Source organism: Drosophila santomea, chromosome 3L (assembly GCF_016746245.2).
Source record: "Drosophila santomea strain STO CAGO 1482 chromosome 3L, Prin_Dsan_1.1, whole genome shotgun sequence".
Classification (NCBI taxonomy): Eukaryota; Metazoa; Arthropoda; class Insecta; order Diptera; family Drosophilidae; genus Drosophila; species Drosophila santomea.
Window position 1 is genome coordinate 2,962,828 of NC_053018.2, and position 24,957 is coordinate 2,987,784.

Sequence of the window (24,957 nt, forward strand, 5' to 3'; positions counted from 1 at the left end):
TATAAATTGGTATCGCTTAATGAATTCTTCGAATTTTAGTTCATATAATTTTCCCACAGCTTATCCTTCAACTCGAATGCCATACCTTTAAAGTATCTTCGAGGTTATTTAACATTTTGATCATCGGCATATTTCGGGACAGCACTTGAGTGTCAAACCTTTGATAACCAGTTCATACCCGTACATATGTACGTATGTATATCCCAACGTCATGATCGCAACCCATCTGTTCGGGAGCATTTAACTTATCTGCAATCTGCCGTGCATCTTGTAGATGCAGCGAAATCTCGCCGCTACCGTTGCAGAGGGCACAGATACATAGATCCAAAGAGATCCGCTTCGTGATAAGTCCGGCTAATCAGACCTTTAAATGGTACTACAAGTACTCGATGCTGGGCCACAACAAATTGCGGCAGCCGGGCGGGAGCGACCATCAAATCAAACTGGCGCCAAGCCACAGTCGCCTTCGAGCCACTTGAGCATCGAAGTGAGATGAGATGGGATGGCATGGGATGGGATGTGATGGGCTGGGCTGGAAAAGGGATACGTCTAACGGATCAGACACTTGTTGCCACTTGTCCTGCTTCCCGGGTGCCGCAGTACCATGGCGACATTGGCGGCACAAACTCACAGGCGAGTCATAAAAATCATCACACTTTGTCCCCGAGCTGCTCATCCTCCTCCTCATCGCCAGGGAACAAAAGCGAGAGCCTCGATGATGCGAGGATGCGAGGATGCCAGTTTTATGACCTGGCTGGATGTGCGACACGACCGCCGACTGTTTGTGCGTCTCTCGGCAGTTTCCAAAATTATTGTTATTGTTATGATTATTGCCTGTTTGTGGGTCTGCTCTACAATTTGTTTGCTATTGTCTGGTCGTCTCCTGCAGGTTGGAGACCAAAGCGGGCCGACGAAACCGCAAAAGGACATCGCTTGGGGGTATTCAAATGGGAACCGGAACGATCCTTAACGATCGATGACCAGGATAACAATCTCAAATTACCTCCGGGAATGAAGATTATGTGCGGGGATAAATATGTTATGTTAAAGTACCAAAATGCTTACAACACACTTACACATTCAAATCTAAAGATTCATAGCTTATTCATGTTTAATATCATTTTGCATTTGTTTATAAAAGTCCCTAAAATGACTTTTGAATGTCTAAATAATCACTGATCCTGATCCTGATATCTCGGATCGTCTGGGGACATTTGAGGATCCCAGCTTAGTCCCTGCTCGCATTTCCATTACCCGTCTCCGGTCATTAGTCATCTGCCAGGCAGAGATATGCAATTTCCGGTAATTCGTAACTCGACTAGCTTTGCATAAACTCCATAAACTGCCATATTTCCGCTTATTCACCAGCGAACGGCCACAGGGTCGCTCTAAGTGCCCCTGACCCGATCCCAATCCCAATCCCGAACCCGACGATGACCCTCGACGAGTGTGACTCAGGCAATTAGCGGAGGAAGTGAGTTGAGGAGTTCAGGACAGCAGGCCCCGTGCAGACGGATTTGTGTCATTAGCGGACTCGCGCAGCTCGCCACTCGTGTCCATTTCCTTTTCCATGTTCATTCAGTTTTCGGGCTGGAAAAACCCGGGGAAATCTGAGCAGCGCTCACTATTTGCAAGTTTGTTATCTTTGGGAACGCGCTTAGGCGGCTACCTTACACTACCTTACAGATAAATCTGATAAACAGGCTTACATTTGCACATGAATCAGACACATAGATTTATTGTTGCTGGTTTTCTTTTTCATTCGTGGTTCACATGTATGTAGTATGTAACTTTTGGCTTACACCGTACGTGGGTTAGATATTTGTTGTGTGCCATGCCACAATTTACAATATTTACTAGACATTTTCTTGTTTATCATCAAGATCAGACACCAAAATGGATTGTTCGTTCCAGTATTCCATAATTCAGCTTGCTATTTCTTGTGTACTCTTCGTTAGTTTATTATAGTTTTATCACAGCTATACGTTTATGTTTATTTGTTAATAATTGTGTTTCATATTGATTAAATATGTTTCTCAATCCGTTTGTGATGCGGCCACAAAAATATTAGAAATACATTTACACCAAATTGCCTACGAAAGAATACTTAAGAAGGAATAATAACAAGTATTCAGTAAGGTAAGAAGTAGGGGAATATTCGAAGCTGTTTTAGGACAGCTCGAATCCGGTATTGCTGCTCACAGCGTAGCGAAGTTTGTCCCTCAGCGTGGACTTCTTTTGGTAGTTGGGCAGCTTCAGCAGGTTGAAGCAGGTCGACGAGGTGGGTAGGCGGTTGAGTGGATCCTTTTTGCGTATGGTAAAGAAACCGCGAATCACACTTCCGATTGTGTCGCCCATATCCTCGTCATCACTCACCTCCACGCAACGAATCGAGAAGGGTGGCTCCAGGTGGGCGAAACCCAAAAGCGGAGGCTTTGAGCAGCTGGTAACAAACTGCAAAGTTTTGCTCAGTTAGTTATTTATGTATGTAGCAAAGTTATGAACGACATACCTTTAGGAACAGCTTACGCTCCTCCTCCGTGAAGTCCTTGGCCAGGATATCCCAGAGCCAATCAACCACGCGATGGGAGTCGTGAAAGCCACCGTAATAATGTGTATGCTTACGCAAGTCCTTCAAGTCCAAAGGACTAGTATCGCCAGAAATAAGGCGCTGCAATTCCGGTGGCGAGAAAAGAGACAACCATTCTGGATTGACGATGCTGCGGAAGCCACGATTGAAAGCTATCGTCTGCTCGCGGATCTGGGTGTTCATGTGGAAAAAGGCCATATAGTGGATGTAGACCAGCTTGTTGTGGTCATTAACCACACGCGCCTTGCCACCCGGATGCAAAGCGAGAGTGACAATTTTGCCCATCACATCCTGGTCCACGGAAAAGGTAAGATTCAGATCGGACACATCTTGCTTATAGTGTTTGATGAAGGTGAGACTGCGATACAACTCGTTGTCCAGCGACGGCAGCTCATCCATGCAGGAGTAGAGAGCCTGTTGCGTCTGGCCGAGAAGCTGGGAGAGGAAGAAGGAGGCAAACGGCACGTCCACCACGATGCCTTCGTACACCGCCTTGCCCAGCATGCGGCCCACGAACTCGAAGAGCTGCAAATGATTGTCCTGGACGTAGGAAATGGGCGAGGGATACAGTCGCTGATCCGACGTGGTTTTGAATAGATTCAGCGACGGGTCGAACACCTTCTTGATGGTCTCCTCCAGAAATTCCTTAAACACTCCATCCTGATCGATTCCCGCCTCGTGCAGTCCTTGTTGATTGATGAAGCGCACGCGGATAACACCTTTTAGGGCTTGCGTGGGCTGGGCAGCCAGTTGCCGGTATCCATCTTCCACAATACGATCGCGATGAATGACAATCAGTGCGGAGCGAGGCGAAGCGCAGGCACTTTCCGTCAGACCCATCACCGCCTTCTCGTTCTGCACGAACTTGCGGAATAACTTCACCCGATCCTCGTGCGGTATAATGTGAGGCATCTTGGCGAGCAGCAGCATCGCGTTCCTCTTGGCCTTTTCCAGGTCGTTGATGAAGGTGGAGGGTTTCACCTCTGGTATCAGCCAGTGGTTGGGTGGCGTGAAGGGGCGACGGCAATCGCGGCGGTACAAGCAAAGCATCAGAGTGTGCAGCGAGAGGAAAACCGGATTCTGGACAATGTTCTTGGCACCTGCTGGAGATCGCAAAGTGCATTTAACAATTTCATTTTCATTTAATTAAATATAATTATTTTCTGATTCTATTAAATATTAATTGCTTATTTATAAGCTATTGGTTTAGATTGACTTGGAAAAAGTAATTATTAGATTACAGCAGACTTACCCAGAAGATTATCGTTAATAAGTTTGTAGAGAATATTATTTAGGAAGTAGGTCAGCATCACGTAGTCGTTAAGTTTAAAAGGATTCTGCTCCGTGTACATTTCGTATTCATCCAGAATTCTGCAGGGATGTTGTTAAATGTTTTAGAAATTATTATTGTTTTAAAACTGAATATACATACGTTACGTAGTGCGTCATGCAGTCGCAAAAGAGCATTAGCATGGCGGTCTGTGGCTTCTGCATGTTTGTCTCGGACTTGAGCAGCTCCAGATACTCCTTCATGCCGCAGTTGGGACCAAGGGATGTGATTAGCAACCAAATATCATATAGCACATTGTCGTTGTAGCAGATGCCAGTCAGGATGTCCAGCTTCATTTGGGATAGGGTGTTGAGGGCGGCATAGTACATGCCGCAGATTCGTGACACCTGCACCACCTCCGCATTGTCGAGCTTGCGCCTCTGCTGCTTAGCCTGCTTGCTGCTCGCCACTCCCATTAGGTTAACACCTCTCGTGGAGCTACGCTCTAGGGCTCGACGCAGCAGATTCGATGTGGATGGTTGTTGGGGAGATTGGAACTCGATCCGCTCGTAGTTTACATTGATTTGCTTCAAGAGGTCTCCCAGCAACAGTTTTATGCAGCGATGATCCCACAGCATGTGAAACTGCTTCTTAATCAGGGCCACATTCTGATTCTGTGCAGGCTCTGGACCCGGAGTATGCCATCCCAAGAGCTCGTGCCACTGAGTGAACACTCCCTTGGTGGTCACCGTGTTGGGTATAAGTTCCAACAGCGATGTGGTGGTTTCCTATGATGATAAAGGTATAAGTTACACAGTAGAGAAGCGTTAGTCTACAACTTACAGTCAGTAGAGGATAGGCCAACTCCTTGGACTCCCCTTGGCCATCAATGTTGAACAAATTCACTATGTTTCCCAGAAAAGCCAGGGACTTGGTGCCCGGCATACTTGTGCCGAATTCATCGAACCACTGCACGTCCCCCGAAATGCTAAGCGCCTTTTTCAGCAGCCCCAAAGACGAGAACTGTTCCAGGCACTGCGGTACACTCTGGTGCAGATGGTAGATTAAAGCGGGCACAGACAGAATCTCCGACAGAAATTTGGCCAGTAGATTTCGACTAAAGTTGCCATCGATCAGGGGACGTAGGCAAAGCGTAATGATGGCCACCAGGGTGACGGGCTTCACGGACAACTCCTCGCGAACAGTGCCGCGTAGCAAAACGAGCTGTGGGATAATATGCTTACTAAGCGTAGTAAAATAATTATAAAGTAATAACTCACCCGCATGACTTTGTAGAAATCGTGCTGCACCAGATGACCTTGAATATTGCAGCAGATTTTTTGCATGGCCGGCTGCACTTTCTCGAACTGGGCATTCCTGAGTATCGCCCATGATTTGGGCGCCGTGAAAACCACCAGTGTGTGCAGGAAGAGGGCAAGGGACAAGCTGTCGGCATGGTTCTCCGGCTTCAGCTCGGGCAGCAATGTCAGGCAGTTCGTGAGCAGTATCTTGATGTGCGCAATCCAGGGCAGGCTGCGTTCCTTAAAAAGACAGAGGGCGGCATAGGATAGCTTGGTGTTCTCCGCCTCCATTGCCTTGATGATGTAACGACAGATGCGCTCCAAGCGCTCCCGTGCACGCACATCGCTCTTGTCCAGCCTGATCTGGGTGAGGTAGCGACGGAGCACCGGATACACGTTGCTGGCCACGAGTTCCAGTTCCGCATCCTTGTCGTCCTGATGCTCAGTGAACATGGCATCGAAATCGTGTCTGCAAGATAGGTTACTAGTAAGGTGGTTACGCTATAAAAGCAGGTGGGCACTTACATGATCCGTTTCTGGTACTTCCTGCGCGCCGCATACCCTTTGAGCGTGGACTGCAAAAGGATGGCCGCCTGCTCGCGGCGCTTCTCCAGCGCCCGCTCCTCCCGCGCCGCCTTCGTCTGCTCCAGGAAGCTGGTCTTTTGGTTTTGGGCAAACATTTCGCACTGCAGCAGGTTGATGGTATGTTGTTGATGATGTATTGTTGTTGGCGAGGGCGTTTGTTTTCGTTGGGATTGTGGCTGTTCCGGGACGTATTTATCGTCTCAATCACTTCCTCGAGCTGAGCGCTATCCCAGAGCCGTGATTCAGTGCATCGCAAGATATTTTTTCTACATCGTAAATCCAGCAAATTGCAAAAAGAAAATATCCTTATTTTGTTCCAATTGGTTTTGCAGTGTGACCGCCCCTGCTTCTGCTCAAATAACCACAGACGATGGCCAAAGTGACAAAGATCATTTTAGTTGGCTATTTTCTAACTACAACAATGGTTTGTGGTCTGCGCTGCTTTAGCACGGCTTCTTTATTAAAATTAATGCAAAAATATAGTGGATTTATCTATATCTGCATAGTTGGCGTCTTCATTTTGTATAGCTTTGGTTAGTTACAATAAGTTTTAGGTTACTTGGAGAAACTATATAATTGTGGCAGCATTTATTTTCTCTGCGCAAACCATATCTGTAATAATTACAAAAATATATTATGTAATAATCAATTTATGAATAAAGTTTACAACATACAAATTACATTATGTGCAATAATGGGTTTAAGGTACCAATATGAATTCTGTTCCTCTGTTTTGTTTTAACTATATTCATTTGGCTGAATGCACGCTCAACCTCCACATTGGACCATGGCAATGTCAATAGTTTTATCGCAAAAAGATGACAGTTGAGGAATCTGTAATTGCCTGCATCCTTGTAAGTAAAAACGTCAGCCCAAAAAATGACATCACCTGGATAATTTAATCATTTTATTAAATGAATATTATTGTATTGAGTTAACATTTCATCAATTTCCAACGGGGACATAAGCCAAAATTCCCGCTAGCCAGATTGCAATTTTTCCCGCAATTCGCCATTGAAAAACGCCAGAACTGACGGGAAAATAGCTAAATTGGCAAACTGTGTGCAACCCATCTCCAAGAGAAAGTAATCGATGACTGCTTGCGAAAAACATCGACTGTATCGGGTACACATCGATTTTTGTTCCAGCACTAGCAACGCTGCGTTCGCGTGAATAAATAATTAATTAATTGCTGAAAAAATGGATTAGCTGGCGAAAACATGCATCCGACCAAGTGCAACAGCAGCCGTGCGCAGTACTCAGTAATCGGGCGTTTGTGAGCGTGAGCGCCAGGAAATGTGTGGCTAAAAAAAGTAATGGTTTAGCAAAAACAACAAAAGCTAAAGCCCAAAAGTGCTAATAAAAAGTACACACATAACACACACACACGCGCGCGCGAGCAAAGGTGAAAATTATAAATTAATAAATACGCGATGCGATCCCATACGATCCGATAGCATATCAAATTAGCGAAATATGCTCGATTCTCGTGCTGATCGAATCAAAACTGTGAATTGCAACAGAAAATAATTTCAAGGTTTGCAGCAGGCGAATAGAAGGCGAAAAGGTAATTGAAAAATAGAACGAATTTTGGCACAAGCGCACTGTAGCTATATATTTTTGTTGTCTGGCCGACCGTGGCTGGGTGGGTGGGGCGTGATTTTGGGGGCCAATATTGTGTGTTCTGTGTACTGTGAGCTCCTGTGTGTGTGTGGTGAAAACAACAAAACCCGCTTACCCCGCAGGAGCCCCCTACCCCTGTCTATCGCTCTGCGATAGCCCCACGCCACTGCACGAAAAAGACGGCAAAGCGGAAAGTGAGTGCAAACGAAAACAATTGAAAGGCGAAGGAGAGTGTGTCAGAGGGAGGGGAACGGGCGTGCCAAATGCCCTGTAATGCTGAGCTCTCTCATGTAATTTACCGCAATTCTGCCCGTGCATTGCTCAGTGTGTCACTCTCACTCGCACACACACCACTGCCGACGAGCGCAGCAAGGTCTCCGTCTGTGTGTGCGTGTAAGTGAGTGCTCTCCCCATTTTCTTGACAGCAGCATCAGCAGAAGCATCATTCCTTTTGGGCTGTCAGAAAAAAAAGGCGCGCGCTCCTTTTCGCCCGTTTCGCTCTGCCTGCCTCGGCTGCATCAGCAGCTCCACCATTTTCTTTCTAAATCGCTGACGCCAGCGCCAATCATTCGCCATCAGCCGCTTCTCCTCCGCGGTGCTCCCCACTGCAGCTTCCAGTGCAGTTCAGTCCAGTCTCGTCTTCATCTGAGCTTCGCATTGCTAAACCAATTCTTCTGTTCTTTGTGGTTGTCTCTGCAATTTTGCAGATCTAATCAAATTTATTCGTAACGTACATATGTAAATAAATGCGTTCGGAATATGCCAAGCGCCTGTGATCGCGACTGCTAAAAGGGCAGCTAAAATACGAAAATATATAGGACCGTGTGAGTTTCCAGTATCCTATACGTGTGTGTGTGTGTGTGCTTGCAGTCTTCCAGTCGCGTTTGTTGAACTTCGGTCATTTTTTTTGTTGTTTTTGCAAGCCGGTTGGAAAACAACAGCAATTGCAGTGACGCATAACCTCAAAGATCGACCCGGGCATGCACAAGTACCGTTAGATCAAGGCGGGCTAAACGGCTCTTTTGCTCTCTCTCTGAGTTCCAGAAAAATGTGAAATTTCATATAAAGCGTTACGTTAAATAGTAAAGAAGTTAACATCGGTAAATTCCAAAGCATTAGCTGTGCTGTAAGTGCAGTAATTGGGGTCCGTTATGTTTTACAGCTTGCTCACACATACAAACTTAAGTTTGGTACCACTACCCAGTTAGTTACATTGCCTATGGATTAGATTACAGTCAACACTCGATTTTGAAAGCCGGGACAAAGAACTCTTAAAATTACTTTAAATTTAAGTAAGACACACTAAATTTTGATTTTCTTAATAACATAGATTGTTTCCAAGACTTGATTTGTTCAATGTTTTGGGTGCTTACTGTGGAAACACAGTTGAAACACGGCAAGAAAAATCGAAGAAAGTCGTCAGAGTAAGAGCAATAATAACAACAACAACAGCAACGGCGGCAGAAGAAACAAGATTCGAAATGGGCACACAAGCGATGGCAAACGAAACTAAATGAAAAGTGCGAAACTGTGCAAAAAATAAAACCTAACCAAACTTCTCGCCCCCGCTCTGCTTTCCCGCCCGGAAATCGAAAACCGAACGCCAAGTCGAAATCAACGATTTCGTATTTGAAATGTTTGTTATTTTATTGATTTATCGTCCCTCGTCATTTGCGCCATCAAAGCGAATCGAAGGTGTTATATATTTGTTGGTTGTTTATTTGCTTTCCTGATAAGCCAGCCGACCAAGCAAATGCTAATTTCCATTCGTCAATTACAGATAATTGTTGTTGCCATTGCGCTTGTAAATTTAACAAATTAGCGAAAACTGATTTGATTAAATTCGAACGTTATTTGCTGCTTTAAGTTTATTTTATTATCGCTGCACGGCACTCTAATCCCGAGCGGAGCAATGGCGACAAATCCATGGAATAGGGGAGAAGTGATTGATGGGATCACGTGGTTCGGAATTGGGGTATTTTCCTATGGAACTGATCAAGTCGGGCTTAACTAGGCTTTTAAAGAAATATACAACTCTTCAACCACAAACAATTTTTATATAATAGCTCAATTATTAATCCTTCCCCGTTTTTTTTTTTTACTTGCAGCAACGCAACCAAATAACCACAAAGAAGCCGTAACAAATACAATACCATAAATTATAATAGGCAATATCCCCAAAAAACAAGAAGCAACTAACAACGAGATGAAGTACGCAACTGGAACTGACAACGCGATGACCTCCGGCATCAGCGGCCAAACCAATAACTCTAACAGTGCATCCAACGAGATGCAGCCAACCACATCAACGCCTACTGCAGTCCACAAGGAGGCCACATCCACAGCCACGACAACGGCGACATACGCCAATGGCAATCCCAATCCTAACGCCAATCCCAGCCAGAGTCAGCCGTCCAATGCGCTGTTCTGCGAGCAGGTGACCACAGTGACAAATCTCTTCGAGAAGTGGAACGACTGCGAGCGAACCGTCGTGATGTACGCGCTGCTTAAGCGACTGCGCTACCCGAGCCTCAAGTTTCTACAGTATTCCATCGACAGCAACCTGACCCAGAACCTGGGCACATCGCAGACCAATCTGAGCAGCGTTGTCATTGACATCAATGCCAACAATCCGGTGTACCTGCAGAATCTACTCAACGCCTACAAGACGTTCCAGCCATGTGACCTGCTCGACGCCATGTCCTCCTCATCGTCCGACAAGGACTCAATGCCATGCTACGGCAGTGATTTTCAGATCACCACGTCGGCGCAGTGTGACGAGCGTAAGCTGTATGCCCGCAAGGAGGATATTCTGCATGATGTACTCAACATGCTGCCACTGCTGAAGCCGGGAAATGAGGAGGCCAAGCTTATCTACCTAACCCTCATCCCAGTGGCCGTTAAGGACACCATGCAGCAAATTGTGCCCACGGAGCTGGTGCAGCAAATCTTCTCGTACCTACTCATTCATCCGGCGATCACCAGCGAGGACAGACGATCGCTCAACATTTGGCTGCGTCACCTGGAGGACCATATCCAAGCGGCTGCGGCGGGCCTGACAAATCGCAGTTACTTCCTGCAGCCCTCGCCGCAACTGGTTGCTGGTGGCAGCTCGACAGGCAGTGGTAGCTGTTCCTCTTCGGCGACCAGCTCATCGACGGCCTCCTGTTCGTCGGTGGCCTCATCCTCGATGTGCCCCGCAAGCGGCAGCCGTTCCTCACGCACCAACGACTGGCAAACGATCGCCCCGCCCAGCAAGCAGTTGCAAAACAAATTGGCCGGTGATTGGCGTGGCAGCGGAGGCGGCAGCTCCAGCGGGTCGATTAATCCACTCTGTGATAATCTTAATGGTATTACCCTGAACGAATTAGCTTCTAGTCAGAATAGCCTCGGCCTGTCGCTGGAGGGCAGCTCTTCCCTGGTCAACGGTGTGGTCGCAGGAGCAGGCTCAATGCTGGGAATCGGTGGTGGCGACGATCATGACACGTCGTTTAGCAAGAATGGCACGGAGATTCTCGATTTTGACCCCGTCACAGCAGACATGGGCGAGGCCTGTAGTCTGGCTAGCAGTAGTCTTTGTGGACGTAATGGTGGAAATCCTGTAGAGGATCGATCGCAACCTCCGCCGAATCTTCAGCAGCAGTTGCTTCAGCCTCCTCCCTACGCCTCGATCCTTATGGGTAACGTGGGCGATCAGTTTGGAGAGATCAACCGGTGGAGCCTGGACAGCAAGATTGCAGCCCTGAAGACGCGTCGCTCTAACAGCCTCACCACACAAACGATCTCCAGCTGTTCCAGCTCGTCTAACTCATCGGTGATCACGGTCAATGACAACTGCTCCAATTCAACTGAGAACCTGGCACAGTTTGCTAACAAGCCCCGTAGTTTTTCATTATCGATCGAGCATCAGCGCGGAGCCTTGATTAACAGCGGTTCCGATACTCGTCTGGATGAATTCAAGCCCAATTATATTAAGTTCCACACGCGCAACGTGGGCATGTCGGGTATTGGACTCTGGCTAAAATCCTTGCGTCTGCACAAGTACATCGAGCTGTTCAAGAACATGACGTATGAGGAGATGCTCTTGATCACCGAGGACTTTCTGCAGAGTGTTGGCGTCACCAAAGGCGCATCCCACAAGCTTGCCCTTTGCATCGATAAGCTAAAGGAGCGGGCCAATATTCTTAACCGGGTAGAACAAGATCTGCTAACGGGTCAAATGGAGCTGAGCACGGCGGTCGAGGAGCTAACAAACATAGTGCTGACACCAATGAAGCCACTGGAGTCTCCGGGACCACCGGAGGAAAACATTGGTTTGCGTTTTCTCAAGGTCATCGACATTGTGACCAATACGTTGCAGCAGGATCCGTATGCCGCCCAGGACGACGAGACGTTGGGAGTGCTTATGTGGATTCTGGACCGCTCTATCCACAACGAGGCATTCATGAACCATGCCAGTCAACTCAAGGACCTGAAGTTTAAGTTGTCCAAGATGAAGATCTCCATGGTTCCCAAAATGCATCACGTTAAGCCAGCCGGTGTCGGGCCAAATAATGGAAACATTAACAAGCCAAGGTAAGTTTTTGGATACTGACCAACATGTAAAAACGAATGTAACAATGTATTGTGTTCTTTAGATGGAATGGTAAGACTCGCAAATGCGATGCAAAAAATGGCAGCAACGATAGGATTAACAACCGCAAAAACTCCAACGACATGCTGAACTTCTCGCTAAATTGCCTGCCACACCCGCTGCCCCATCATTCGCAGCAGCCTCCGCCGCCTTTGCCACAGTTTGACTACAACGGCTATGGCGGTGGTCCATCCCATCAGCCGCAGTACAAGAGCTCCTCGTACCCAAGCTTCATGGGTAATCCCCAGCAGCAGCCACCACCGCCGCCGCCTAGTAAGGCGCACCATCACGCCCAGCAGATGCAACAGATGCTGCAGCAACACAACCACTTTCCAGCGCTGCCTCAGCAGACGCCACCACAATCGCATCGTCGGTCGCTGAACAATCTTATTCTGGTGGCCGGAGGTCCGCAGCAACCGCAGCAATTGATCTTTAAGCCCGGTCAGGGAGTACTCACCAACAACGGATCAAACGACAACCTGGGATTGGAACGTAACCAGCAGCAGCAGCAGAGAAAGCTTAGCGGAGGAGTGTCCAGTGTGGAGCAACAACCAAAGAAGACAATGGCCGCAGTTGTGATGGTTAGTAATCCAAGCCAAAATCAGGACCAGCACGATCAGCCCCAGCTACTGGTTAACAACAATAATAACAACAGCATGCTGAACAACAATTTGATTAATCAGCAACAGTTGCAACTGTTGGCAGCAGCTGCCGCCGCCGTGGGCAGTGGCAGCTGTCTGTGCTCCAATGGTGGTGGTGTAACTGGTGGTGCCTGTGTCCACAATCTTTGTCACCAAAGCAGCAAAAACAACAACCGTGCCGTAGATCATTGCCTGTCACAGTCACCATTGGTCAGTTTGGGCATGTCGCCACATGTCACCGAGTACAAGATGAACGACTTTAAAAGCCTAGAACAGCTGGAAACGTTGTGTCGCCAAATGACAGAACAGGCAATGAACTGAGCAAGATACTGGGCTGTCTGAGTTTTAAAATCATCGTAATGGCGTTAGATTGAGGCTGCCAGCAGATTTTGTGTTCACTTAGCTTTGAGCCGTGTTTGAAGTTTGATTTCATAACGAACATTAATGTTTTTATATCTAGATGTTTAAGATTCGTGTCTATGTTTGTGTCGCGTCAAGTTGTCCACCCTGCGCCTCTTTTCACATCCCGTTCTATAATCGTTTTTAGTTAGTAAGACGATAGTTTGTTTTAATGTTAAGTTTATTAACTGTGTGTCAAGACGCCCCCAAAGATACGATCAACTGACTCGGGCTCGCAGGACCAACGGCTGGCCGATGGACTTGTAGAGCTCATGATGCACTCCCCAAAGGAAATTGTATGTCAGCTGTCAGCGGGGGCGTGGCATCTTACTGTCAATGTTATTAATGTATAGGTTTCGTAAATGTTGTCGCCATTTATATAGTTAAACTAACAAGCCAAGCCCCACAACAAAAACACATCGCAACAACAGAATACAGTAACTTCTCTCTACCTAGGAAAATTTGGCCAAATTTGATCAACATTTTACGCTGTTCTAACCCTAATCACAACATCGACTATTTCACTCACTATCAACAACGTCGCCAAATGATAGAAATACCCCGATCTAAACGACGACGAAAAAAGTTTATCTAGTAAAAAAAAATTATAAAATGAACTCTGCATCGTGACCATGAGACTGACTAAGATTACTTTTCGCAACTATAAAAAACTAGAAGGAAGAAAGCTGGATGGAGAGGGAATTGAAAAGTGAGAATTGAGAAACGAGAGCTGAGAATTGTTTGCGCGAATCAAAACTAGGCTTGCTGAATGGAGTAGTAGTCACATAATGGATATGTTTATATATACACGTACACATAATTTATTTTAAATTAAAAGGAACATATTTGCTGAACCGTAACTGCACCAGAGGAAATCGCAAAGGCGGAAACTACCACTAGACTAAACTTTAACAGAAAAGAGTTTCAATGTTTCACTGTTTGTGTTTGAGAATCGGAACCACATATTGTATTTTGTATATTTAAGCGTAAGCCAAACCCATGCATGTATTGCATACCGATCATGATCACCATTGTCATTGATTAGACTATCTCTACTATTACTATTATGTTTGCTTTAGTCAATTGTTTATCATGTAAATGGCAAGCCAATCACTCGATATGTTACGTTTTAGTTGTTTTTTAAACATTATATATATTTATATATAAAAATATATGTCGCTAAGCTTAGGTTCAAACACAAAAAAAAACGACGATGGGCCAAGCTGAAAAAAGAAGGCAGCCAAAAAATATTTAACTTAAGAGCGTAAAAAACGTAAAAACGTGTAGTCTAATTGTAAATGTATCAAACCGAACAAATGCAAGTGTAAAACTTGGTTGGAAATGTTTTTGTTTTATAATTTTTCGTCGATATTTCCATAATTTGTTATCAACAACCGCAACACTGTAAATCGCTGATGCTTTTATTTAATAATAAAAACCTATTGTACGGCCACTTGGGATACAAAAATAATCGAAACCTAATTGTCAAACTTTAGCGAGTTCAAAACGATCCACAAACTGAATGGTTTATTGTAAAGTGCAACTACTCGTAGACGAATGTGCATAAGTCAGTTAAATGTTCGCAAACTTATCATAATGCGAGCATAAACCAAGCGTGTACCTACCCACACATATACACACATACAATACCTACATATATTTATTTTCAATAAATTATTTCGAGATTTAAAAATACCCATGCTGTTTACCTAACAACCCAGGTTGCCATGCGTCTCCACTCTTGTTGTCCGCCGTAAAACAACTTCATACCGAGGCCAGCCTTCAAACACGTCAAACGAAATTGTCGAAACGATTTTCTATAGTATATACAAGCGCAACTTTTCCGGAGCAAAAATTATTAGCTTTACAGAATGAGCCGACATCGCTTCAACAACGTGCAGATCAAGGCATTGCCCGGAGGTCTGATGGCCCACCACGAACCGGAAGCGGATGGCGGTCCGTCCAGTTCGCAGAAGCTGCCCATGTGGCCCAGTGAGCGCATTCCTCCTGGCGGCGCTGGAGCCTTCCACTCGGCCAAGGTGCAATATAGCAAGGAGACAGCTGATCTCATCCGATGTAAGTGGGTTTTGGGCATGTCAAACATCTAAGGCTTTCCGAATTGCACTTCACGTACGGATAACCTTCCACTTAGTGCTTGTCAAGGAGTCCAAGATGTCGATGATGGTACGCAAGCAGATCGATGAGAGCTTGCGCAATGGGGAGCCATTGCCCCTTCCCGAACCGCCGCGTCCCAATACCAACAACGATCCTGACAAGGAGACACTGGCCATTTTGGATCGGGCGCGTAATGCCAAGCGCAAGAATCTACGGCAGATCGAGGCGAGCGGAGCTTACAAGCAGAGTTACTACCGCCCGCCCGCGGACAACAGGATGCAGGGAGAGAAGGCCAAGTCACAGCTGCAGTTCACCATGGCCGGCACGCATTTGCCGGATCCGGCAATCAAGCCGCGACGTCGTCCACGTGAAGAGCAACTGGTGACGGAGGAGGATCTCATAAATGAGCGTAAGTGGGAATATTTTTAAAATAGAAGTATAATTTTACATAGCGATGCGTTGATCCTGCAGTTTTGGACCAAATCAACGAGCGTGCCGAGTGGTTGACGGAAATGGAGTCCATGGGCCAGGGCAAGAAGTATCGCCCGGAGATTCGCGACCAGATTTCCGAGCGTCTGCGTCGCATTCAGGCGCTGGAATCCAAGATGAAGATGAAGTCCGATGGCGGCTTTCGTTTCGTGGACTAAATGTGTTATCCTGTTATTAAATAAGTTCCAAGATTTACTTGAATCTCACGGGAATTTATGGTAACACTCGATTAATAAATAGCTTTATTTAACTTATTCGCATTCGTATAATTTGGATTTCGTTAAATTTTCCTTCGATCTGGCACATATTTAATACACACTCATTATAACAATGCAAGAAGCCCAAACGCAAGCACTTTCGACTTCAGATTTTGGCAAAATGAGTATAAAGTACAATATTGAAAATTCAAGTGGTTTAATTAAAAGTACCGAATAAATTACTGGATTATTAGTTTATATGTATATAGAATATACGGCCGTATATATCTGAACCTACGCACTACGTTTTGTATATATATATATATGTGCACTCATCTGTAAGTTCAGAGTAATGCTCCTCCATTCAAAAATAGACTTTTGTGACCTCAGTTTGTGCTCAACCTCGGATTCAGGGGGTGGTTATGTTTAGCACGACGGCATGTGGCACCGAAACTCGCTGGCTGCTTCTGCAAACCGATTCCGGATCAAGTAGCCGCTTATCACCTCAGCCACCTCGTGTGGACGGTCCTCGTGTACGGCATGTCCGCATCGGGCTAAAACCTGCATCTGGAAGCGACCCTGCATCTGTCCAACAGTCAGGGTGCGGTCCAGTCCATCGATGCTGGCGAGAAGCAGTTGCTTGGGCAGGCGCAAGTTGAGGAACTTATCGCTCAGCCCCGAAAACCATCCCACCCAGTACTTCTCCGACTTGGACAGATCAATGCGCCAGGTGTAACTGAAAAACAATTAATTAATAATGGGTTATTTGCATAAAATAAAAGTAGACCATACTTTTTGGCCGCTTCGGTTGTCGATTTGGTCGTGTTGGGCTTCTTGAAATCCGCGCCAGCTGCGGCACTATCTGAGGAGCCATCGGCGGCGTCATCGCCCGGCGGTGACGATTCTTCATCCTCCGAAATGCTAAACGGATTGGGAAACATACTGTTGTGGTGGGCCTCCTCCAGTACATCATCGGGCAATGGCAGATCATTCGTTGCCAGTTTGTTCGTTGTACAGCTGCGTGGGCGGATTGATTTATTATTATTTTTCTGGCAATTCCGACCGTCCCACTCACTTGATTATCTGTCCCGGCATGGACACTTTGGCGCTGTCCACATTGCGCACTTGGCCGCTTCGGATGCACCACTCGATGGCGTTCGGAATACTCTGGAAATACTTTGGACGGGAGCGCAGAAAGCTCTGCATGCTGGCCAGTGCTTCCATGGCAGTGCCCTCCACAACATCGATGACGGTTATTCCAATCAAGTTAGGTACCAGAGCCATGTGGGCGAAGTGGACGGCGATGGCGCCGCCCATCGAGTGGCCAACCACAAAAAGCTGCGGCACTTCCTCGGGATAGAGCTTCAGAATTAAGTCTCCAATGTCCCTGATCAGAATATTTTAACAATTCATTTAGATGTTATCCAATATATATATTAAAAAAGCCTAATAAAATAATTTAAATCAATAACTTAGTTGAGTAATCATTCTTAAATAAAATAGATCGACCTCATTTAAGTACAGTGCGCTATTTTTATAAATAAAGTGATTATGCAAGATTAGCCTGATCGTTCATAGAGTTAAAAGTTAATTGCTAGTAGTTACTCGACAAAATATTAAAAATATTGATTTTTTAAACGTAAGCAATGGGAAAATGCCCATAAAACATATTTTAAGCTTAATTTCTCTGAGGTATTAAAGGTATTACTGGGATTGCGGATTAAACTCACTTAGCCAGAGTATCCGCGGAGAGATCGTCCTCGTCGTCTACCTTGCTGTCCCCATGACCTCGCAAGTCGATGCACAGGCACTGGCAGTGTATCATGCTGGTCACCTCAGACTGTAATTGGATATACATATTAGGATTAACCAATTGAATATTTGCGAATTACTCACACAAAAGTGTGCCCAGGTGAGGGCCGAGTAGCCACCGCCGTGGAGCAGTAGGAGAACTGGACCCGGCTTCTCCGGCTGCTTGGTGCGATAGATGCGGAAGGTGCGATGCTCATCCACCGTGACGTCCTCCTTCTCCGCAAAGAACTCGTTCCACATGCCCGGCTTGTAGTCGCGGATGCGCGACTTCTTGAACGAATCCCTGCAATTAGAGAAATTAGCCAAATTGGGTAGAGATTGCGTACTCCCCATTCCCCAGTCGCAGAATCTCCCCTGCACTTACGCTCTGCCAATGCGCCCGCCAGGAATTGTGGGTGGCAGCTTGCCCTTCAGCATCGTGCGCTGTAAACTCGACATTGATTCGATTGTCCTCGCCGCGTTGTCAACAGGTGGTGCTGCTACGGTGCAGGTGCAAGTGGTAATTCGCACAGTCGTTTCTTGCAAATATCCGTTTTCGAAAACAAAAAAAATAGTTCCAATCCAACGATGATATATTGCAGTGTGACCGTGAGCGAGAAAACCGACACTGACGCCAGCTGGCAGCCCTGTTTCAAGAGCTTTATTTGGCAATGCCTTCGTGTGGCAACGCCTAAATTTAACAGTCAACATTTCAAATTCCAAATCTAATATGTTAAGCATTTTCAATAAAACATGAAAAACCATATGCACACTGAAAATATCAAAACCTTGATTGATTGGCTTTGTCGTTTATGTTTTGTATATCTTAATGTCTGTACATTTTAATCATTTATGTATTTTAAAAGTTTATCTACGGAACAAGTGAAGAGCAATACGAATATGCCCCTTATCAGCAAAGTAAATACTTCACATTAATGGCAAAATAATAAGCAAGGTAATGGCCTTTCGTTAAGTGGATGCCAAAACCACCTTTTAAAGCAGACAAAATTCGAAAACCAGTTTTTTAGAATGCAAACAAGAAAGAATTCATATTTTATGAAGATGTTTGACCCATTTAACGGTAAAGACAGCTACTTATAAACAAACAAAGCTCTCAACAAGTTCCTACTGATACTCACAGTGCAACCTCGCTAACTGGGAATATGAGGTTTCTTAAGAGTTTTCCGAGAGTCTTAGACTGAGCATCCATGTTTAAGTACATCTACATGTGTGCTTCCTGATAAGGAAGTACCACTGTATTGCTCGTAGTATTCCGGACTAAGCAAAAACGGAAACGGCACGGGCCGGATTGCTCAGTTGCTTGATGGAACGCGACGTGCTCACACCGAAAACTAGAACTCCTCTCTGATAAGACAGCCCCAAGTTATTTTGACCTCAAACGGAGAAAGATAAGACATTGTTGGGTATGTATCGGCAGTAGTGTGATAATCGTTACTTTATCCTTTATATCTTTGTTTATTCTGGAATGTAAACAGAAGGTAAACTCAATACAGGTTAAGTTTGTGGTTTCAAGATAAGATGAAAGTCATGTTCATTATTAATGGTCTATAAGTTTAAGCTTAGAAAAAACAATTGCCAGCTAGGAACTCGTATTAACCAATCATTTACTATTATTTAGAACTCTGCATGGTATAAGTTTCGCAGATAAATATACAAAATAAAATTCGTATTCATTGCGCATTTGAAGAGTTACGGCTTTTGCAAACCTGGCAACTCCCAAATAACAGCTGTTGGCTATGGCCCTCTCGCTCCCGCACGCCCTTTCTTTTCATTTGCCGGCAGAAATTGCACTTTTGCACTTGTTTTTTGCCCAATTAAGCGGTCAAATTGGCGTCAATCTAATGTTTTAGTGACTCTGACGCCGTTTCCCCAACTGATAACCGGAATGTTAGTACATCACTTTGTGTGCTAATAGCGGTTTGGACATATTGATAAGGTGAGATGGGTTGATAAGCTAATTTTTTGCACAACACAGGTGCAATTGTTTTTCCCTTGCTTCGGCTATTTGTTTACGTATGTAAATTTGTTTTTGCCCATAAATTTAGATCAACGAGTTGCGACACGTTTACGGTTCGTCGACTGCGAAAATAATGGCCATTATTAATGTTTCGCCCGCCCGCAGGTGAACATGACTGCCAACGGGAACGGAACCGCCCAGGTCTTGGGTGCCGGCATTGAGATCGTGGCCCAGCAGAAGCTCCAGCCGGAATCCAAGATTTACGAGCGCGTGCAGCAATTGTGCGCCTTTTTCAAGCGGCAATTCGGAGCGGATCCAGAGTTTATCGTTCGCGTGCCAGGAAGGTGAGCAGTCCCACTGGTGGTGCCCACTTAAGTCCCTTATTGATGATATCTCCTCTGACCGTAGGGTGAACATCATTGGCGAGCATGTGGACTACTGCGGCTATTCGGTGCTACCCATGGCCGTAAGCCAGAGCATTTTCCTGGCAGTGGCCAAGAATTCGAGTGATAGCCAACTGCAGCTCAGAAATCTCGAGGAAGCTAAGTTTACGGGCTACGATGCGGATCTCAAAACGCTCAGGTGGGTGAATCATGACATGATAATTACCGGCCTCAAACACTAGCAAGTTTTCCATTTAATTTGTTTTAATAACAATGTAAGCTTGAAAGTGTTATCTATACGGATTCATATTATTGTTAAATATATAAAGGAATCTCATTAGCTTTCTTTTTTTCCCATTTTAGAATTGAGCTTCCGAAAAGTGGTGGACCCGCTTGGTACAACTACTTCTTGTGCGGCATCAAAGGAATACAGGAGAGTCTAGGCAGCCAGTGGAAGCCCATAGGAATGCGCATTGCTGTGGACGGCAATGTGCCCTTGGCGGCAGGACTCTCCAGTTCGAGTGCCATGGTCAGCTCCGCTGTGTTGGCCACCGCCCACGTCCAGGGCAAGAAACTAGATCGCCGGGAGCTGGCTTCCATTTCGGCCATGTGTGAGCAGTATATTGGCACGCACAGTGGTGGTATGGATCAGGCCATAGCCTATTTGGGCAGAGTTGGCTGCGCCCACCACATCGAATTCCATCCCAAGCTGAAGGGCACTCCGGTCACCTTGCCGGCGGGCAAGTGCTTCGTTGTGGCCAACAGTCTGGCGCAAAAGAACAAGGCTGCTTCGTCGGACTACAATGAACGAGTGGTGGAATGCCGACTGGCCACTAGATGGCTGGCCAAGCGCAAGGGTCTGATCAACTGGGAGGACATTGTGCGCTTCATCGATCTGGAGGAGGCGTGCCAAATGGATAACAAGACATTCGAGAAGTTGATTAAGGACAACTTGACGCAGAGCAACTACACGCGAGCGGATATCTGCAAGGAGCTGAAAGTCACCGAGCAGGAACTGGAAACCAAGTTCCTATCCGCCAACACTCGGCACATGGAGCAGTTCAAGCTGCGTCAACGTGCTCTGCATGTTATTCAGGGTATGTTAATCATTTACAATCAGGATTTCAGATTTAATCTGAAATATTGCATGCACGTTAAGTTTATTGATCACCAAATGAATAATTACGCTCGATTAATAAGACGTTGACATTCATTTGCTGGCTGAAAAACATCAGATCTTAGCAAATAATATTGAATTACCAGATCCGTTTTCAAGCTTGTAACATGGTTTCCGCCTTACAGAATCCGGTCGCGTGGCCAAATTCAGGACAATTTGTGAGGAACTAGCTGGCGGAGCCAACAAGGAAGGTGCCAAACAGCTGGGTGAACTTATGCGGCAATCCCACGAGAGTTTGAGGGAGCTATACGAATGTTCTCATCCGGATGTGGAGCGCCTGATTGCCATATCGAACCAGCAGAACGTTAGCGCTCGCGTCACAGGAGCTGGGTAAGAGAGCTGATATCCCAGTGGCACTCCAAACTTAATCGATTGTGGATTTTTCAGTTGGGGCGGTTGTATAGTGGCCATGTGCGATTCCGTAGAAGCAGCTGACGAGTACATAAAGGCTTTGAAGCGCGATTACTACGCTCAATTGCCAAGCCATCTCCTGGAGCGTCATCAGCCCAACAACTTCAGCGAAGTGGTCTTTGCCACACTTCCAGGAAACGGAGCCGAGTTGTATATACAATGAAAGCTTGCCTAGCATTTTTATCCAACTTTTATACCAAAATCACCCTATCAGTCACTGTAATCCAACGGTCTTTTATAGAAAAAACATTTAATATGTATAGTACTATGTACAATATATTAACAATTTACGAGCTAAAATACAACAAGGCACGTGGGGAACGGAACTCGTCTGGCTTCGTGAGTTCTATCTGCTACTCAGGTAGCCGGCGTTCTTGAAGAGCTTGTACACCTGCTCGCGCGGAATTTTCTCAGCCTCGCGATGCACCACCGCCATTTCCTTCTTGGTAAGCAGAGATTCCTTGGCCAGGTTGGCGGCGATCACGGGATCATTGTAGAACCGCGCACTCTTCGACAGCTCAGCCGGCAACTCCGACTCCCACTGGGCATTTCGCACCACCGAGGGATGGGCATCGGCTGTGGCATATCCCTGGTACTGGTTGGCCGGCTCGTAAGCGTGCGCAACCGGCAGACCCAGCGCCTGGTGGTAGAAGAACTGGGCCCGAATCGAACCCATGGCCAGAAGCAGGCATCCAGCGAGCAGCGTTACTTGGCAGGCGGTCGGCATGATTGGCTGCAGGAGGGGAGAAAAGGAGCAGGAGCTGGCATTATTGTCCAACGTTCTAATAAAGCGATACGGACAGATTTATTGCCGCTGGTCAGTGGCAGTTTTTAATCTACAAGTCGGCTGTCAGTTTCGTGCGTCATAAATTATGTACGGGAAAATCAATTATCGCATACGGCCAATGGCCAATGGAGAAGTGGGCAACGCGGAGATCTCGGCTCAAACTGTTACAGTTGCTAATCCGTGAACTTTTTTTTTGCAACTGGAACTGGCTTTTTTATTGATAAGAATTGGACTGGCCGCGAACTAAATGGCGAACTTTATTTGTCAAGCGTAGAGTGCTCCAATTTGGTCTGAACAAAGCAATCGTAGCTTGAGATATAAGTACAGTGGTCTTATTTGGACTCTTCTTGGATTTTAAGAAATTAAATCTATGTAAATCATGGGTTGTTTTGAAACCCTGAAGAAATCCTTGAAAAGGTGACATTCGTTTGATATTATACACTTTCTAATTCTTTCTAGTTTTTAATGATCACAGCCACTGTACTTGCATTTTTATTATGCGCCATTAAATGCATTTACATATTCCAAGTCCAAATTGATACGTTGATTCAGCCAAAGTCAAGGTTACGATCCCACACAACCGAATTGGATTTGGGTTCTCCAACAGCACCCACTCACACAGCACACAACACACAACACACTCACTTTGATATGGACTTAGGGGCTAATCCTCGAGAGAAGCACTTCAAACGAAACTGAAACTGGAACACCTGGGTGAAGTTGAGACTGTAAACTGATCATAGAATATCGAGACGGCGAACTTTTATTCGCTTGCCGTTGAATGCCACAGAAACGAGTTGAACTCAAGTTTGTGAGTCAACCGATTTTCGAATACCGCTCAACGTCGCTTCTGAGCGCCGAGAATGAGTCAAGTTTTTTCAGACCAGGCTGCTTTACATTTTATTAAATTAATTATGGTCGCAGCCGAGTGGAGTGGAGAGTGGAATGAAGTGAAGTGGGGGCAGGGGATGCAATCTGGTACAGACTGACCTAGGCCTAGGCGCTCAGATCGGGCAATTAAAAGCAATGATATCTGTCTCCGTTTCTCATGCTCCATAAAAGTGCCCCCCAAAAAAGGTCGGATTGCCAGCCGGCAGCGTTACGCATGGCAAAAGTCGCAGAGATATATATCTACGTGCAACATACACCAAATACATATGTGTACTCGGAAAAACAATGGCTCTGCGAACTAATAACTCAATTGGTATTGCATTATTCAGAGGTTATTAATCACATAAATAAATAAATCCTAAATAATAATCCTAAGCTTGCTTGTGGACTTTTTGCAGAATGAAAGATATTTTCAAGTGGCATAAAATTATGTAGGCATTCTTACAATGAATGTCCAATTTCGTGCACTGTACAGGTAGTACGGCGATTACATTGATTGACAAGATTGCTCAGAATCCATGTCCGACTCAATCCGAGCTGTGTGCGATTTTGAAAGTGCCGATTGACCCTGAATTTAATGCTGAATGCTGACTGAGCCAAGCTCGCTGGCTGCACATGTTTGACCCTAATTTGCCACGGGTGTCGGGCCAGCATATATGATATATCTGGGGTTATTCAACCGATCAGCTTAGGCGGAAGCATTACCCTGGAGTTGCCTGTACTGGATTGGAATTGCCATAATCACTTGCGCCGGATGGCAGCCTTGAACTTTCCCGATCTCAGGTGCGTATCTACATACATACTTTGGCCTGCGATTGGTATTTATATTGTTTGGCTTTCGAGTTCGCCTCGTCTCTCTGGGAGTGGTCTCGCATTTATTGGCCGTGGCAGATTTGATATTTAATTAATGGCCATTTAGCGGCTTTGTAGATGCATATTAAATAAACAAATTGCCTGGCCCCTGCATTGTTGACTGCGGCCAAAGTTAATGAGCTTGGTCTTTGAACTTTATTAGGCTTTGTCTGCAGCTAGGCGACCGAAAATTCAGCGGAACTCTGTGATTGTACGTAAGATGGTGATTTGTAGAAATTATGAATTCATATTTATCGTGGGACTTGCTGTTCACATCTCATAATCATGGTTTCAAAAAGGTCTTATTCCCAAATCAACATTTTACAAAATAGAATTAAGCTAAAGCTTTCAAACATAAACCAACTATTTAAAGTGTTTTATAAATGTTAGATGTTATTTTTAAGCAATGACTTAATTACAAGCCACTGACGTTTACTAGTTAAAGAGGCAGTACTGTGGATGCTTCCAAAAAACAAACCCCTTTTATTACATACATAAATATGCGCTTTTCGCTTAATTTTTATGCGCATTGCCTCGACCCACACGCAGTGTCCGCCAAGGACGGCCAATGCAATTTCAAGTGCACGAATTGGTGGGCCAATGCAAACGACTCTCGGCCGACGCGGCGTATGAGCAACATCCGCTTTGGCGGGGCGGCGCATTAAGTATACGCACCCGAGTCCGAATCCGAGTCGAGTGAAAGTGCATTGCGGTGACCCTGAACGAGAGTCAGCCTGCCGCCACCTCCTACCGGCTTTCAAAATGCAATTTCAAATTTAGAACTGAACGACGGGCCGAGCGAATTGAGCGCATTGTTGATTCTCCTTCTCCGCGGGCTCTCGTT

The 24,957-nt window shown here is 45.7% G+C and overlaps 6 protein-coding genes across 11 annotated transcripts; 3 read left to right on the plus strand and 3 right to left on the minus strand.

The window, feature by feature from the left end:
- Positions 1-1,710: 1,710 nt before the first annotated feature.
- LOC120448772 (ubiquitin-protein ligase E3B) lies at positions 1,711-6,108 on the minus strand. Of its 2 annotated transcripts, none has more exons than XM_039630958.2 (7): positions 5,687-6,108; positions 5,141-5,630; positions 4,704-5,084; positions 4,023-4,648; positions 3,843-3,961; positions 2,513-3,690; positions 1,711-2,454 (listed from the first exon to the last, which is right to left on the minus strand). In XM_039630958.2, exons 1-7 carry the CDS (start codon positions 5,839-5,841, stop codon positions 2,170-2,172), a joined length of 3,234 nt encoding a protein of 1,077 aa, XP_039486892.1. In that variant the 5' UTR covers positions 5,842-6,108; the 3' UTR covers positions 1,711-2,169. The 2 variants fall into 2 exon arrangements, with proteins under 2 accessions (XP_039486892.1, XP_039486890.1); XM_039630956.1 differs by having other exon boundaries at positions 2,513-3,693; positions 5,687-6,107.
- Positions 6,109-6,893: 785 nt separating this feature from the next.
- On the plus strand, positions 6,894-14,519 carry LOC120450470 (protein Smaug). 3 transcript variants are annotated; one of them, XM_039633511.2, is made up of 4 exons: positions 7,914-8,193; positions 9,478-11,944; positions 12,007-12,583; positions 13,499-14,519. In XM_039633511.2, the coding sequence occupies exons 2-4, from the start codon at positions 9,576-9,578 to the stop codon at positions 13,538-13,540; spliced, it is 2,988 nt and encodes a 995-aa protein (XP_039489445.1). In that variant the 5' UTR covers positions 7,914-8,193; positions 9,478-9,575; the 3' UTR covers positions 13,541-14,519. The 3 variants fall into 3 exon arrangements, with proteins under 3 accessions (XP_039489444.1, XP_039489443.1, XP_039489445.1); XM_039633510.1 differs by lacking the exons at positions 7,914-8,193; positions 13,499-14,519 and adding an exon at positions 6,894-7,313 and having other exon boundaries at positions 12,007-13,483; XM_039633509.2 differs by lacking the exon at positions 13,499-14,519 and having other exon boundaries at positions 7,904-8,193; positions 12,007-13,483.
- Positions 14,520-14,794: 275 nt separating this feature from the next.
- Positions 14,795-15,900, plus strand: LOC120450472 (UPF0193 protein EVG1 homolog). Its single transcript, XM_039633514.2, has 3 exons — positions 14,795-15,118; positions 15,195-15,566; positions 15,629-15,900. Exons 1-3 carry the CDS (start codon positions 14,914-14,916, stop codon positions 15,802-15,804), a joined length of 753 nt encoding a protein of 250 aa, XP_039489448.1. The 5' UTR covers positions 14,795-14,913; the 3' UTR covers positions 15,805-15,900.
- A 143-nt stretch (positions 15,901-16,043) lies between these two features.
- On the minus strand, positions 16,044-18,266 carry LOC120450471 (protein phosphatase methylesterase 1). Its single transcript, XM_039633513.1, has 6 exons — positions 18,020-18,266; positions 17,740-17,938; positions 17,574-17,683; positions 16,919-17,230; positions 16,636-16,860; positions 16,044-16,579 (listed from the first exon to the last, which is right to left on the minus strand). The coding sequence occupies exons 1-6, from the start codon at positions 18,091-18,093 to the stop codon at positions 16,270-16,272; spliced, it is 1,230 nt and encodes a 409-aa protein (XP_039489447.1). The 5' UTR covers positions 18,094-18,266; the 3' UTR covers positions 16,044-16,269.
- Positions 18,267-18,925: 659 nt separating this feature from the next.
- On the plus strand, positions 18,926-21,883 carry LOC120449209 (N-acetylgalactosamine kinase). Of its 3 annotated transcripts, XM_039631575.1 has the most exons (7): positions 19,420-19,591; positions 19,701-19,725; positions 19,778-19,956; positions 20,021-20,194; positions 20,359-21,092; positions 21,298-21,502; positions 21,560-21,883. In XM_039631575.1, the coding sequence occupies exons 3-7, from the start codon at positions 19,784-19,786 to the stop codon at positions 21,744-21,746; spliced, it is 1,473 nt and encodes a 490-aa protein (XP_039487509.1). In that variant the 5' UTR covers positions 19,420-19,591; positions 19,701-19,725; positions 19,778-19,783; the 3' UTR covers positions 21,747-21,883. The 3 variants fall into 3 exon arrangements, with proteins under 3 accessions (XP_039487508.1, XP_039487509.1, XP_039487510.1); XM_039631574.1 differs by lacking the exons at positions 19,420-19,591; positions 19,701-19,725 and adding an exon at positions 18,926-19,058; XM_039631576.1 differs by lacking the exon at positions 19,701-19,725.
- Positions 21,884-21,929: 46 nt separating this feature from the next.
- Positions 21,930-23,129, minus strand: LOC120449210. The gene is made up of 2 exons (XM_039631577.2): positions 23,016-23,129; positions 21,930-22,316 (listed from the first exon to the last, which is right to left on the minus strand). Exon 2 carries the CDS (start codon positions 22,308-22,310, stop codon positions 21,930-21,932), a length of 381 nt encoding a protein of 126 aa, XP_039487511.1. The 5' UTR covers positions 22,311-22,316; positions 23,016-23,129.
- Between the last annotated feature and the right edge of the window lie 1,828 nt (positions 23,130-24,957).